This window comes from Dipteris shenzhenensis, chromosome 25 (assembly GCF_047967505.1).
Source record: "Dipteris shenzhenensis isolate YYH24624 ecotype China chromosome 25, Dip_SZ_1.0, whole genome shotgun sequence".
Classification (NCBI taxonomy): Eukaryota; Viridiplantae; Streptophyta; class Polypodiopsida; order Gleicheniales; family Dipteridaceae; genus Dipteris; species Dipteris shenzhenensis.
Genome location: NC_141620.1, coordinates 8,008,291 through 8,024,566, shown reverse-complemented (window position 1 = coordinate 8,024,566; position 16,276 = coordinate 8,008,291). Strand labels below are relative to the sequence as shown.

Sequence of the window (16,276 nt, the reverse complement as noted above, 5' to 3'; positions counted from 1 at the left end):
TGATAGTAAATCACAAAGTCTACAATGAACTTGGCACTCTGTGAATGAAGGATTGCTAGCTAGATATTCAAAAGAGTCCAACTTATGTTTGTTTAAATATTGTAATAAGATATGCCCTAGTAATTCCAAAATATTGTGCATCTGGACCCTAGAACCACTGGACTCAGATCTCAAAGGCCTTTAGATTGGATCTTAGATCCCTTAAACTTGGATCCCACAACCCTTGTATTCGGACCCAAAACTTGAATCTACACTTGAAATCCAAAACTTCAATCTAGACTTGAAACTCTTTGAGTTCAAATCTTGAAACCGAAAAGTTATTTTTATAGATGTCAAACAATTTTTTTAGGTATAGTTTTCATATTTATCCTATAAATGATTGAATGATGGTTTTTTCGTTTGCTACCCAAGGTGATGTAAAGATTTGAAGACTACTAGTTTCTTTGACAAGAATTTGTCATAAATGAGGTAAGTCTACTATAAATAAGGTTTGACAAGAAATTTGTGCTGAATGAGACAAGTCTAGTATAGGTAGGTTTGTAGAGTTTTATGTAGACTACACACACGGATGCGAGTGAGTGCACGTGCACACACACACACACACACACACACACACACACATGCACGCACGATTATCTTTGTAGTAGTTACACACTCCTATGCCGAAAACTATGGATTTTGGCTAAAAGACATGAGAAAGTGATTTGTAGAGAATTAGAAGTTGCTTCAAAGTAGCCTTCATGGGTCTCTGATGGATTTGAGTTTGTTTGAAATTTAAGGGATTTTGAAAAGCCCAAAATTTTTAATGTTACAAAACAAGCATCACTTCCCAAAAAGGAAATGTTGGAGTGCACCAAAAGAGATTGGATTGGGGTTTGAAAGCAATGCAATAAGTAAAACAATGAGTGAACAAAGATAAATTTTTCTAAAAGCAAAAATAGCCTAGAAAGGATAATTCACTTCTTAAATTAAACACCATAGTATTTCACTTAGTAGAGGAAGCATCAAGGCATTTTTCATAGCATTGCTAGTTGCATTTTAGTGCCATATGCTTCTCCCTTGTGCTACTCCTTACAATCGTAACTTCCATGATGCCACAACCATTGCAAAATGAGGTACTTTCTCCTTACTTCCCTAATTTTGTTAATGAATTTGGCCTCCTCCGTTTATAAGAACATAACCCATCCTAAACAAGTCAAAGATTTGGCCTTTACAAAAATTAAAATAAAATAGTTCATCACTTTCCTACCCACTCAATTGCATGGATTACTATACCTAGATCAAAGGATTGTCTAGCATCAAAGTGTTATTTGCCCCCTCATATGGGTGCCTATAAACTCTCATTAGAACTGCTAGGGGACTTGTGACATAATGTGCCTAAGTTTCCTCTAAAATGGATGCCCTATACAATTGGAAAATTAGAGTTGCAATGAGCACATGACAATACAACCATTGTAGTGACCTAAAATGGAGAAATACCTGCTAGTAGATACAACATTCCTCAAGATGGTGCACGCTCACTTTGTCCTTTATAGAGGGTTTGGTGTCTTGGTTTTGACGACTAGAATCTCCATTGCTTAATTAAAATACTTGTGTTGACAAAATATGTGCAAGTGAGAGTCTAGGCGGTGGCCATTGTCAAATCTTTTAGGCCACATGCAAAAATGACATTTGGGCATTTAAAAGTAGCTAACGAGCAATGGTAAAAGCTAGTGTTTACACAGTCCTTTGTGTTGGTCAAAGGCATGCACCCATCATGTATGTGCAAGAGTTTTTGTTACTAAAGTTGTAAAGTAATAACATAAGAGAACTAGTTGAGCATTGCCCTTAGAGGGACGAGTGATTTGGGGGGAGAGAGAGAGAGAGAGAGAGATGTCTCTTAGAATAGAAAGTGTAAGAGGTGGTCTAGAATAACTGGAGGGACACTTTTTGAAAAGTGTCAGGAGAGCACCGCCTACACAGCAATGCTAACAAACAAAAAACAAAAAATAATACTTACCCACCCCGGACCTTGCTACATGGTTTGAACATGGACCGCCTCGCTGGTAGGCAGAGACCCTATCAATGCGCTGCCTTGCGTCCGCTTATTTTCGTATTCATTATTAGGTCTTTGCAAGGTGTGCTCTTGCACGGAAAGGATCAAGCCATTGGATGGAGGCGGTGGATCGACGGTGGAAAGTGGCGATCCCGGGGAGGGAGAATGGAGGCTTGCGATTGGTCAGCGCCGAAGAGCCACCTATAAGCACGCCCAAGGAGAATGAGAAGACCGTTAAGCCCAAGGAGGCTGAGAAGGCCGTCAAGCCCGAAGCCGAGAAAAGGCCTGCCAAGCCCAAAGCTGAGAAGAGCCTAAAGATGTCGCTCCGAAGGATTCCTCCAAGAAGAAGCACAAGAAGAAGAGCAGCGAGACCTACAAGATCTTCATATTCAAGGTGCTCAAGCAGGTACACCCTGACACCGGCATCTCCTCCAAAGCCATGGGGATCATGAATTCCTTCATCGATGATATATTCGAGAAGCTTGCTCAGGATTCTGCCCGCATTGCTCGCTACAATAAGAAACCTACAATCACGTCGGGGGAGATTCAAACTGCAGTTCGGCTTATCTTGTCGGGGGAGTTGGCCAAGCACGCAGTGTCCGAGTAACCAAATTAGTGCTCGAGTACTGTCGCATTTTGGTAGCACCGCCTTTTATTGGGGGACTTCGGAAAAGTTACTCTTTGTAGGATGAAGCCTTCTTCATGCTGCGAAATATTTTATATATGCTAGTTGCAGCTTATGTTTGATTCTTGCTTGTGGTGAAGATGCTAGGTCGGCACGTTCGACAGGATGGGTAACTGTTTGTGGGATAGTCCTTCCCCCTGTTGCTTGTCGTGTGGTAGGTCCTAACCCTTCTGTTCATCATCTCGTTTAGAAACGGTTGCGGTTGGTCTTGTGGACTGCTCGTGGTTTGGTTTGGCTGGGGGGCTTTGGAGGTTTCTAGCCTAAAAAAGAAATCGGATTCAATTACCGGGAACTTTGAAGATTTATAAGGCATGGTAAAATTAAGAATAGCCTTGGAAATGAGTCAGAGCTTTGAGCCGATTGGATTAAGGTTGACCCTTGGATTAGAATTTCGTAACAATTTGAATGTGAGTTTTGATTCTCTGTGGGTTTTCTATGTCTTACATGTTCTAGTCTTATTCTATATAATTGTGCTTCCTTAGCATTTTATGAAATATTCTCATTGCAATAGTGTGGATCAAATGTTGACCATGAGGCCTCTAAATTTGACTATGCCTTCCAAGTCCTTTTTATCTGTTGGAAGTGATTAGGTCATGTTTTTGAGGGGGAAGAAGAGAGCACTCAGGAAGAGATAAGAGACACCAAAAGTGGTGGAGCAAAAGCTACTCCAGCTTATTCCTCTTATTCCTCTTTCATATATATATGAGTATACATGGGCACTGTACAAGTGGGTGGGCACACTGCCCTTTACCCCAACAACCTCCCACTTAAAGGCAGTGTGCCTTTAAGGGAGTATAGTACACATAATACAATCAGCCATAGGCTGAAAAACAAGATGACCAGACCATCATCCTATGCCCATCGGCACTTTACAATGTGCAAAGTGCATAGAGGATAAGCTGCTAGCAGACATCAGGTTTGCAGGATAGAAAATGACAAGCTGTAGATGCCTGTCAACCAAGATCTCATGCCAAATCTCACTGGGAGAGTGAACTCTCACCACCACGTGCTCTTGTGCTAAGTCCATAGCACCCAAACTGTCACTGTGCAGAGAAAATGTCTCTGTACCACATGTGACCATAAGCACATAACCTACAATAGACCTCTGCTGGTCTACCCAACCTGCATCACTTGCATGCTGCTCCTAGAAGCATAAGGACCTGATGTCCAAAACCGCTTCCCTATTGCCAAAATCTACCATAATCATGCTACCAACTCCCACTGCAACGGAAGCAAGAACTGGAAGTGTAGCACCAATGGCAAACATGTGAGAACCAAGTCTCAACACAGTCATGGATGCATGAAGTACTATGGCTGCCATATCAACCATAACTTGCTGCTCAACTGATCTGTGATCGTCAAACCTGCAGTGTTTCAAGTATGAAGCCAATACAGGCAATGGAGTACTCAGTAACTTTCCCCTCTCCATACTGAAACAACCAAGTATCTGACAAGCATCATCAAGACCATGCAGCTCCCACTGCAAAGCATCCCTGTCCATAAGGAACCATATGGCAAGTAATCTCAGAAGGATAGCAACCTCCTGAATACTAAGACCATAACCTGTCTCACTGCGCATCACATCCTGAGCTCTCATAACGGTATCAAACCTATGAAGCCAAGCTCGAGGGGATTGCTTCTGGCTATGAAGGCACTTACGAAGCAAACATATCAATGATTCCTGCCCATGCACAATATGACCCGAGTCAATAACTGCAGAAACCACATCTGTCCTCGCATAACCAGCCAATGGATCATACCGGGCATCATTAGCCAAGGTATCCTCCTCACCATGCATAGCCTCATCCTCATCTGCAAGAGGCACTCCGCATCCTGGGAGTAAACTGTAACTGTCCATAGAAGATGCATCAACAATCTCCATAGGAGTATAAACTTGTGGAATACTAGAGACATCTGACCGTCTCTGACCAAAATCAGGAAGTAATCGTGGCTGTCCCAACTTTATAACCTGCTCACCGTGGGAAAAACCTCCCACTCCAAGGGATATGGGCTGCCCCTGCAAAGAATTCGGAGGTATCAGTGCACTTACACCCTCCTGGAACACCACTCTCCTGCTATCCACAGTCTTGGGCTGTCTAAACATAGCATCCTCTCTGAAATAGACATTATGGCTGCGTATCAACTCTCTAGTTGAAGAATCCCATAACCTGTAGTCCCTACTAGACTCACTGTATCCAAGGAAGATACACCTCCTCGATCGGGAACCATGAGCATAAGCCTCGCAACCAAACACACGTAAATGCTCATAACATGGTGCCTTGCCTGTCAAGAAGTCAAATGGCACTCTACCATTTAGAGATCTCCTGGGTGACCTGTTAAGCAAGTATGCAGCTGTCTTACATGCCTCAGCCCAATAGCATTCGGTAAGACCTGCATACCGTAGCATGCTACCAATTCTGTCCAATAGAATCCGATTTATGCCTTCTGCCAAGGCATCGTGAGCAGAAAGATGAGGAGTGGTCAACACCCTCTTGATACCAAGTGTATCACATAGATGCTGAAATCTAGAAGAGGTAAACTCTGCATCACCATCAGTCATCAAGCTCAATAGCTTCTTTCCTGACTGATTTTCAGCATTACCCAAGAAGCGCTGAAATGTATCATATACATCATGCTTCTGCCGAATCGGATATACCCATATGTACTTTGTAGCAGCATCAAAAAATGTCACAAAGTAAGAGGCACCACCTAGTGAAACGGTAGGCATAGGCCCACAAACTGCACTATGAACCAACTGCAATGGCTCAAGATACCTCTCACTAACTGTCTTCCTCACAAAGGAGGATCCTGACTGCTGACCATCATCACAATCATGACATAAAATTTGAGAGACATCCATAAGAGGAATGTATCTCAATATTGTAAGGGCTTCCATACCTGCAGTAGACATATGTCCAAGTCTGGCATACCATAAACTAGCTGATGGCTGCTTACTAATCATAAGCATCTTATCCTGGACACCTGATACATGCAATGCATAAGAGAATCCAACCCGTGATTCCCTAGCCATAACCAGATTGCCTCTAGCAATCTTCCATGCATGATCACCCAAAGAGACATGATAACCTGCCTCAACCAACTGTCCAGTACTGATCTTGCTCGTAGCAAGTCCTGGTATATGTCTAACCCTATGTAGAACAAGAATAGAGCCACTAGGCATAACAAGGTGGATATCCCCATAACCATAGACATCCATAGAATGATCAATGCCCATCAAACCACTCTCCACAATGCATTCCTGATATGCACTGAACCATGACCTATGAGGGGTCATATGACATGAAGCACATGGATCTAACATCCAATCACCGAGAATGGGTACATCAGTGGCCAAGAAGGAGGTGTCAGACATAGACAAAAGAATGCCTTCATCACTGCTACTGTCAGTGGAAACCCTGGCATCCATGCCTTGAAGCTCAACATGCTTCTTCTCCTTCTTCCTGTCATTCTTAACCTTGCTCTTCTTCTTGCATTTTCTTAGCCATTTCCAGCAATACTTTCTCATGTGGCCATACTTTCCACAATAGAAACATTTAACACAAGTCCGAGAGCTAGACTCGCTCTTAGAATTCCCCCTTGAACATGACCTGTTTCTACCAATTGATCTATCTTTGGAGTGCATATCAAGGCTGTATTTCAGCCCATCAGGACATTTCAGCCCATCATGCTGTAACATAACACTATCATGGTCATACATCCGGCATATATGAGTATAAAACTCATATGCATGGTAGTCTACACCCTGTACACCATCCTGTACCTGCAAGTAGACTGACTTCGAGAGTGATGATTGAATGATAGAGCATGCTTGCTCATCCATGTCATCCCGATCACTCTGTTTAATGCTATTAGGCTTGATACCTTTGCATTGAATGGGCTTATGCTGCCTCTTCTGCACTAACACATCATAAATCTACTCTTTCCAATACTGAAAGTTTGATCCATCCAACCTCTCAATATGAAAGAGGGCACTACCAGCTGTAGATGCCATATCTGTGGCACAATAGCTCACAACTAAAGAGCAGTATAGTGTAATAGGCAACCCAAATGACCAAAAAATATAGTGTTGTCCAGACCAATTAGGTCTCCAAATAAATTGGCTGATCCAATGCTCAAAAGCACTCAGCCATAAAGAAGCATAAACAAGAATATATGCAGCCCAGTAACCTGCCAATGCCTAGCAATCCAAGTAAGAAATGCACTGAACCAAATGAGCAATGCCTGCTCAACCAATGGCAATAGGAGCCCAGCTCAACTATCCATAAACATCAGTGCGGCATCCACCAATGCAAATCCATAATGCATTGAAATGGCATTTACTGCATCACCAATGCATCACCTCGAGTGTGCAATCCTTTGGCAACAAAATCAAGCATTCACCACTTGCCAAATGTGCCAAAGTGACTTGCCAAAATGCCAATAATGCCCTTGGACTGAAGTGAGATCCCAATCACTTTATATAATTTACTGTGAGTTGCCAATTCACTGTTGTGCAAGAGAAATCCCTACAACAATACCTCACAGCCACTTTGGGCAAAATAACACGCTGTCCCTGTTTTTGAACAGCGATATCTTTTCACTGAAAGACCGGATGCCAAAGCTGTAAACAGCAAAGTTGTAGCTGGTAGAAAGATCTGCAACTTGTCAGTTGACATCAAGAGCCAAATCCTTCTGGATTCTCAGATATTCTCACCTGAAAAACAGCTTCCTGCACATTGGTCACAAATAGACAGTAGACTGCAACTTTTTGTGGTCTTGCAAAGGCTGTAACTCCTGCAGCTTATACCGGATCAACTTGCTTCCAAAAGCAAAGTTGTAGTAATTTCTGTGAACTACAACTTTCCAGTTCGGCACAAAGTGCAATTCAGCACCAGGAAAGAGATATTCAGTCCTGAAAATGACTGTTCTGTCATTTTAAAAAAAACAGCAGCTTCCTTGAATATTTGCTGCCCTTTACAGCACTCATCTGCTCCGGCAAAAACAGCCCCAAAAAATGGTCAAAATACATCCAGCAGATCACCCCGTATGTCAACTGCAACACCAGCAAAATGGCAAGTACAATGCCCAACCAAATCAGCCCCAAGAATGCTCATAGATCAGCAATTAAATAGCCCAAAAGCACTGGCAAAACAGCCCCAAAATGTGCTCCAAATGATGCTAATCTGACAGGATCTCAATACATCACCGTACCACTGTATGTATCCAACATAGGCAAATAACCATGCATCCAACAAACTGTCAATGCATCTCAACCAGGCATGTACCACTGTCAAAGCATGTGTCACTGCCACTGCCAAAGTGATGTATCTACAAAAAAGATATGCAACCCACTGACTAAATGTAACGAAATGTTCACAAGGACTAAGATGCACCAGAGTATGTCCGTACAAGGACCCAAATGCACGGGAAAACACGAGCTAACAAAGCTCAACTGCAACCAAAAGAAGCTGCATAGTGTACAAGCACATATCCCACACAATGTCCACAAGGCGTACTTCTGCAAAATGTCCCGCAAAGAGACCAAAATCAGCCAATGCTCAGCTCCAAGACCTCAAATGCAACACCGGCTATCCCCCAAGCATTCAACTGCATCAATCATGCAATCCAGAGGCTCCGCAACAGCTCCCAGATGAGCTAGAGACAATGGCAAAGAACTATGCCAAGACTGGAACATCTCCAAAGACTGAGGCAGCTCCAGCTTCATCAATGTGAAGCCTCCACAGGAATACATGCTCCAAGCGCCCTCTCGGCCCAGCGACGTTCAAGATGGTGACTCAATAGAGCAAACAGCTCTACAATGGCTCCTCGGCATCGTCAACTCTTCTCTCCATGCAGCTTGCATCGTCCAACGCCATCTCATTTTTGGCACGTTGAAAGCAACCATGACTCACAATCGCCACGAATGGGCTCACAAGCCAAGCGAAGTCCCATGAGCCAAGTAGCTCATTGAGCATAAGCCTCCTCCCACAACGGACTACTCACGGCAACTCCAACACCATCGCCACGAGCTCCGCCATCGCCATAGCCACCACTCATGGCCAACAAATAGCTCCTTCCATGCTCGTGCTCGACGGCCATCAGCCTCCCGACAGCTCCATTACCAAGCTCAGAGAGCTCCTCGTAGATTGAACACCGTGGGCTCTGATACCAGTTGAGGGGGAAGAAGAGAGCACTCAGGAAGAGATAAGAGACACCAAAAGTGGTGGAGCAAAAGCTACTCCAGCTTATTCCTCTTTCATATATATATGAGTATACATGGGCACTGTACAAGTGGGTGGGCACACTGCCCTTTACCCCAACAATTTTTTGGTACATTATTTGTTGTAGCCTTGTACTCACATTTATGAATTTAGATTGGTTAATTTGTCTTGAATGAAAGGCTATTTTGGTAATCAAATTGTATTCATCCTTATTTATTTGTAACATTAATGATAGTTCCTTAGAATAGCAATAATTCTTCCTTGTCCTTTACTTGCTCTTCTAAGGAGCTATTATTAAACTTGCCAAGTGTCCCACTCCGTACCACATTGTAAAAGACACTTGTCGAAGGTTGCATGAAAAGGTAGAGGTGATAGATTATGAAGCACAAGTTGAGGTAGAGGTGGCTAATTCGAGGGTTGTTTATTATGTTGATGCATTGGCAAGCAGTGTTATAGATCACAGAAAGATGATAGTCTCAATTTGACTAGACTAACTTCTTTCTTAGACTAGCCCAATTCTCTCAATAAGAAGACTAACAATTGGTAACCCATCAAATATTGGGCTTCAAACAAGTATAGTTCACACCAAACCATACAAGTAGTTGTCTCTTTTGTGTTTATATAAACCTCCACGAAAGATTTGAAAATGAATCAAGACTACCTGAGGCGTTTCTTTTACATACTAGATATGCATCCCTAGATAAGATAAACCAACTAAATAGATAAAGAAAATGGTTCCAAGTTAGATGCCAATGCATAATAGATACATTCAAGTATGGACATATAAGAAAAACCCTTTTCGAAGAGCTTAGAAAAGGTCTTTCGAAAGAGCTTAGAGATATATAAAATTGGGTCTTTTGCATTCTTAGTTTTATGTAAATGTGATTGAGGATATGCTCGTTGGAGAAATAAGCTCAAGTATATAGTGACTTGATGGGTTTTAGAAGGTTACTCTTTGAGGGGTGAGGAGTCAAAGAAGAGCAACCTGCAACCTTAGATCCCCTAATAGAGATTAGATAAGTCTAGTCTTCTTGCATCATGTACTTGGAGACACTGAACAACTGTTTATTAGCACCTGGTGATGTGGATGTATAGATGAATTGTACCCATTACCACTTTGAGGTGGAAAGTTTAGATATGTATATTTAATTGATAAAACCATAGCTAGAGGGTAATTCCTACGATTGCTTGGAGACACTGAAAAACTATTTATTAGCACTTGGTCATGTGGATGACTTGTACCCATTACCACTTTGAGGTGGAAAGATGGTGAATGGTTAAGGTGTGGAGTTTAGGTCTCTTCATTTTTTAGATATTTAGGTTTCCTCATTCTATGTTTTTGTATTTATTTTGTGTGGAATTGATGAAAGTATGATCTCACATGCAATTAAGTGCTAAATAGGCTAAGCCTCGCTTTGTACTTAAAAGAGATCTTGATTGTTTGGTTTTCAATTAGGAGGTGCTTCCCATTGTATCTACATTGCAAATTGAAGGGGAACACAATCATCCTAGATTCACACATTGCGTCCTAGTATACAAAAAAGTCAACAGTTGTGGCATTATCTTCAATAGAGGCGGAGTATCTTGCTTTCAAGGGTATATGGCTAAGCTAGTACTTATAAGAACTTGGAGTAGTCCAAGCTGATCCCATGATCTTTTGTGATAAATCAGAGTTCCATAATGGCATTGGTAAATAACCCCAAGTAACATGAGAGGTCAAAATACAATAACATCTACTAACATAATGTGGAAAAAGGGATTGTATAGCCAAACTAGGGAAAGTAGACTATGGCTTCTCCAAGGGATTATGATGGAAGTGTTATTGTGTTTGTAACACTCCCCAATGATAGTGAGTATTAAGATATTGTTGTTAGTATAATCTATATGGTGTTATGTATGTATAAGTTTTTACACATGGATTATGGGTTAGAGATAATTAAAATCCAAGGGACATGGACTATGTGTGAATACTCCTTATGGGATTAGGGCACTCCAAATTTAGGCTTTGGTATATTGTACCATGTCCTTTATGAATAGTAAAGAGAGTTTATATTCTATAGTGGACACTTGCATATCCTCTCACCCATGCTTATGTGTGAGTTTTTTCCCATAGCTTAATAAGGGGCTCTATGCAAGTGCATCCAAGAAAGCAAAATTGAAGTACAAAGCTTTCTTTACGCTAGATTTGTACGCCACCAGGCATAAGGAAGAAAAGAGAGCAAAAAGCTTGAGCAATAGAGAGAAATATCTACAAAGATGACTGACTGGTCATACACTACATAAGGGAGGGACTCAAGGAACCATGAGTATTTCCCTTTTAACAAGGAGTTCTTACACACCTAACAAGTAGGTCTTTGAGAATCAAAAAGATTGTCATGTTTGTCCAACTCAACTCTTTGGTATTTTTCTCTATCTTTAATGGAACATGCAATCAATATTGAGGCAATGACAAAACACATTGTCAATGCTAGGATTACACATGGTTTTAAAGAATTGCATGACCATTGATAGTCAAGATTAAGAATTCTAGGTGTTGGAGCGATCAAGGTGAATTTGACACTGATTCTATGGTTGAACTTTAGGCTAATGCCTTGCTTCACCCATTCATTGGACTCTTGCTCTTTTCATATGTAGGTATATGGCACCACGAAGAGGGGATTTTGTGCTGAACCTATAGATTTGGTGAGTCAAGGAAAAGATTCAATGTCAAGTCTAAGCATTGGCTTTATGAGCTCTATCAATGACATTGACAAGTGTCGACTTTCACCTAGGAGCTTTGTTCTTTGTTGTTGCTTGCCAAAACACCTACTTCACCTACATACACTCATATCTAAACAAGTATCCATATCTTATTTAAAAATCCTTGCATAAGTAAATATAATGTTATTGGCTATTGGTGATACACTCTCAATTGATAGAATATAATGGGATATTAAGATTACCTGCCAAGTGATGGAAATAACTTTATTCCACATTGTTAAAAGGATCCAAAAACACTTTTAAAACGATTAAGTACACACGTTGCTCATGAGTAGCTAAGATACTTAAAGTATAGGGTTGAGACAAGGAGAATCAAATTTTTGGATTGGAGGAGACCCTAGGTATAAGTATGAGTGCTACAAGTGATTATGTGGAAACAAATGAAATACTTAGTCAAAGACTCAATTTACAATATGGATCAAGTGTCTTTTCTCATTCGCGGAAGCATAGATATGTAAATATCCAAAAGGAAGCAAACAACCCTTTTCCCCTAATCGCTTACTTTGTGCTAAAAATGTTAAGCTATTGGGAACCTTTCCCATACTTAGTACAATACATGCATATACATTAACGATGAATGCTATTTTCCAATCGCACTCCGTAGTACAAGGTTACTAGTGCCTCATTGCCACTACCATATTCTTCGTTATACTTGCGTTCCTTGCCTTTGTGTGCCTAGTCCCCTATGTTGTAACAATTTAAGTGGTCATACACATTGACATTATGCGAGAGAAAATGTTCATACGATGGTCGACACCCATTGTCAAGTGTGCATGACATTGATGAGAATGCCATTTTAGCTAGAAACTACTATGCATAATGGAGTTTATAGTTTTCAATAGTTTTGGAGACTATCATACTCATTAATATATTTTGGAGAAAAAGTTTCGAAGGACCTATGTTCTTGGAGTGATATTGATACATCTCTATCTTGTATTAGCAAACTTCTATTGGTCAAGGTTTTATTGACGTTGCAACATGTCATAATTTCTTTTATGTGTAGCAATTATTAACCTATCTATCATTTCTAAGTTTTTTTGCCCCTTTAAAACACTCATTTGGAAGACTAAAATGAAACTCTCATTCTCTTCCATGAGCAACAGTAGCTTGGATGAAGAGAATGTGATACTTTTTATTAGCCTTCTTTAATGCTAATCTTTATCAAACTTGATTTATCTTAATCCCCAAATTGTTGATAGAAACTGAGTACAAATGAATTTGTATAAACCGATGCTTTTGTGTTTGGATGAGTGGATGTGTGTACATATAGAAGCACATATTTATTCTGTAGTCTAGATTTATTATTGAGTGCTAATGGCATTGGTGAAAATGTCATAGTATAGTCTTGTGTGTTTATACTACCTACTAACAATCACTAATGATGTCAAAGGAAATGTCATGTTATCCAATTGTTATTGTATAGGTTGTTCACAAAGTTTAACCTTGTGTTCACAAATGTCATATCATGAGGTTAAATAAAATTGAGAGAGAAAAGCTTCCAAACGAAAATTAATCAAAATGCTCAATTCAAAGCAACTGAAAATGGAATTAAATTGTGAAAGAAAAGTAAAATCCCTAGAATTTTTAAATGTTAGATGATGAGATCAGTAGCACACTAACAACAAAAGGAAGTAACAACAAATGGGATAGTAGAGCTAGTGAAGATCGTGTCGTCAAACACTTATTTAGGGAAAGTCTTTGAACTAGGGCATGACCTACATGGAGGCAAAGAGCCCTGGCTTGGCTGCAACGGAGAGAATGCTTTTAGACACACTTCCAAGACCCCCCGACAAAGGAATGACTGCTTGATACACTAGTGAAGCCAACAGCCATATCTGCAACATCCTTTTGGGAGAGTAATCTATCGACGACCAATTAGCAAAAAATTTAGACACTGCAGGTGATTATGGAATCAAGAATAATTCGCAATAAGTTCCCAATTCTTCATCAAATAGTATAGGTAGAGTTCATCTGGCACTACTCCAAATTGCTGCCATCTTCAAGATAGTTACATATCTTCACAGGATTTAAGCCTTGCCTAGTTGAAGACTACCAAGGTTGGCACTAGAGTCATCTAGCCAAGGAAGGGGTTAGCACGACTTGGTACGCACACATCTAGATGGTTTGCTAGTCATGATACATTTGGTTTGCTATTAGGTTATTTAGATGGAACCAACGCCCCCTTCCAGTATAGTTGGGAAGCGCCTACTTCTAAGAGATGAGATTAACTGTATCATACAACAAATCTGCCTCAGCTCTATATTACAAACTTTGGGGCAAGCCCTCTGAGTTCCCCACCAAGATCCAATTCTATTACGACCACTTTTTGAGAGTATCAAAGGATGGGATCTCAACATTCAGTTTATAAAAAATAAGCCTCAAGAATTGCGAGCATATAAGATGCAGCCAAGCAAGCCCCTATCTTTAACATACCCTTCAGTAATATCCTCCTCGAAGTCATGTTAATGATGACATAGAATTAACCCAAAGCAACGGGAATCTTAGTAACAGTCTTCGAGAAGCCGAGAGCAGGCTGTCAAAAGAATAGGAGTGGCAGCCACTGAAGCAATAACCGGTGGTCTCCTGTAATTTTATTTCCTTGTCATACCAAAACTGGTAGACCAAATAGTTACTAACTTGAGCACCAGCTCTAACATAAAACACCTTTAAATAACTCTTCAAACATTTGGGTTATTTACACAAATAGCAATAAGAAAACAGAAAAGCTTCAACATTCTTTACACACTGCAGAAAACCATTGGCATGTACTATATAATAAAAATTCTGCCTTTTTTACAGGCTTAGTAAACATGCACGAGTGCAACAACATTATTATACCAATCTTACATTACCCACCATAACGGCTTGCAGCTATAGATGCTCCAGGAAACCTGATTACTTCTCAATCAAACTATGAAGTGATTCAGGGCAGATACAAGAAGAATGAAAGTCAGTATGACTACTTTATAATGCAATATTTCCATGATCCATCAAATTATGTCAGAGCAGTATAAGCAGATAGGAACCACACAATACAGCTGCACTTCAAAATTTCACTATACTATCGTGTGGTCTGCTCTCTAGCTGTGCCCTCTCTCCTCATCTCCACTCTTCTCTCCTCTCTCCATATTTGTTCATGGTATCAGAGCATGGTTCTGCCTTCTGTCGTTTTCAATATCCTCAAAATGTGTTCATGCTCACTAGAGAACCAAATATATTGGAGGCTAGTTCCATGAATATTCATAGATTTAAGCATACGTCCAATCAGAATGGCATGCATGATGTCTCTACAAGGAATATATAAGTTCTTAAGTTTAAAATATATCCAATCTTACAAATTGGCCACGAAGACCCAACAGTATAACAAGACCAAGCTGAGCCATTTGATCTCTTCCTGCAGCTCTAAATAGCTGCTATACTTATCATGGATTACATATCCTTTATAAAATCAGAGAAATCCACAATCATATTAGTTGCTTTGGACCTCCAACAGTTCCAAAGGTTTCAAATGTCCAGAATAGGCCCCAGTTTGTTTGGGAGACAATTCTGTGAGAGAGAGAGAGAGAGAGAGAGAGAGAGAGAGAAACACACAGGGGCATATGGGTCTTGTTCTAGAAAACAAACACTTGAAGTGAAAGAAATAAAAAAAGAAAGTAGCAAAAAGAACTGCTTACTGAGCAAAGCAATATGAATGCAATCAGTACCAAAGCATCCACTAACATCTGGTTTTCTATCTCTCCCATGCTTAAAATCTCTACGAAGAACTACTTACCGAGCAAAGCGACACGTATGTTATAATCAGTACCAAAGCATCCACTAGCATCTGGTTTTCAAAAGATTCCGCACTCTCCCATGCACAAGATCTCTAGTAAGAATTATTCCCGCATCAGAGTTACAATGAACATATCAATGAGCAGCTCGGGTTCAATCCCAAGCATGCATGAGTGCAGCTGTATCTTTCATGAAAATGAATCAGGACCTGCCAAGCACGTGTACGTGCCGCTGTGCCAGTTGAGCTTTAAAGACATGTGAGCCATTTAAATAAATTCAAGGTGGTGGGAGATTTGCCCCCCATTACGATTATAATGATATGCTAGCTAGAACTCCATCTTTATTCCTTACCCGTATGTAATGGCCATATGCCCTCTCCAATAGGTGCCCTTAAACCCTACTGTTGTAGCTGTAATACTTGAAGTAGAATGCCGCTGTCAGTGAGACTATCAATATAAGCTGCAAAAACACAGGCTCAAAAAGCAGAAATATTTTTGCAAAGGCAGGCCTGCAAACCACCAAATATAACTGATGACAGAATGCATAAATGAAGTTCTCCTCTTCTGTACTACAAGCAAGACTATTACTAGGCCTTGAGCGACTTCTTATATTCATTAAAGGTTCCATGAAACGGTGTCGCCTTGCCATCAAATATGACCCACATCTCATCAACACTTCCAGAAATAAGATGTTCATCATGGCTAACCTGTAAGAATGCAAACACAACATACATGCACCACAAGTTATAAACTAAAGGCACCTGGTAGAAAGAGAACAATATACTTAAATCACCTCATACCAATC

General features: G+C 40.5%; 1 protein-coding gene and 1 pseudogene across 1 annotated transcript in view; one reads left to right on the top strand and one right to left on the bottom strand.

The window, feature by feature from the left end:
* The first annotated feature begins 2,139 nt into the window (after positions 1–2,139).
* Positions 2,140–3,073, top strand: LOC147885398 (histone H2B.9-like; annotated as a pseudogene).
* Positions 3,074–14,866: 11,793 nt separating this feature from the next.
* The window catches only part of ABCF3 (general control non-repressible 3), a 132,202-nt gene continuing 130,792 nt past the window's right edge, over positions 14,867–16,276 (bottom strand). The window contains exon 18 of the mRNA XM_087396365.1: positions 14,867–16,178. Coding sequence (XP_087252491.1) covers positions 16,059–16,178 — 120 coding nt within the window. The 3' untranslated portion in view covers positions 14,867–16,058. The remainder of the gene's footprint in view (positions 16,179–16,276) is intronic.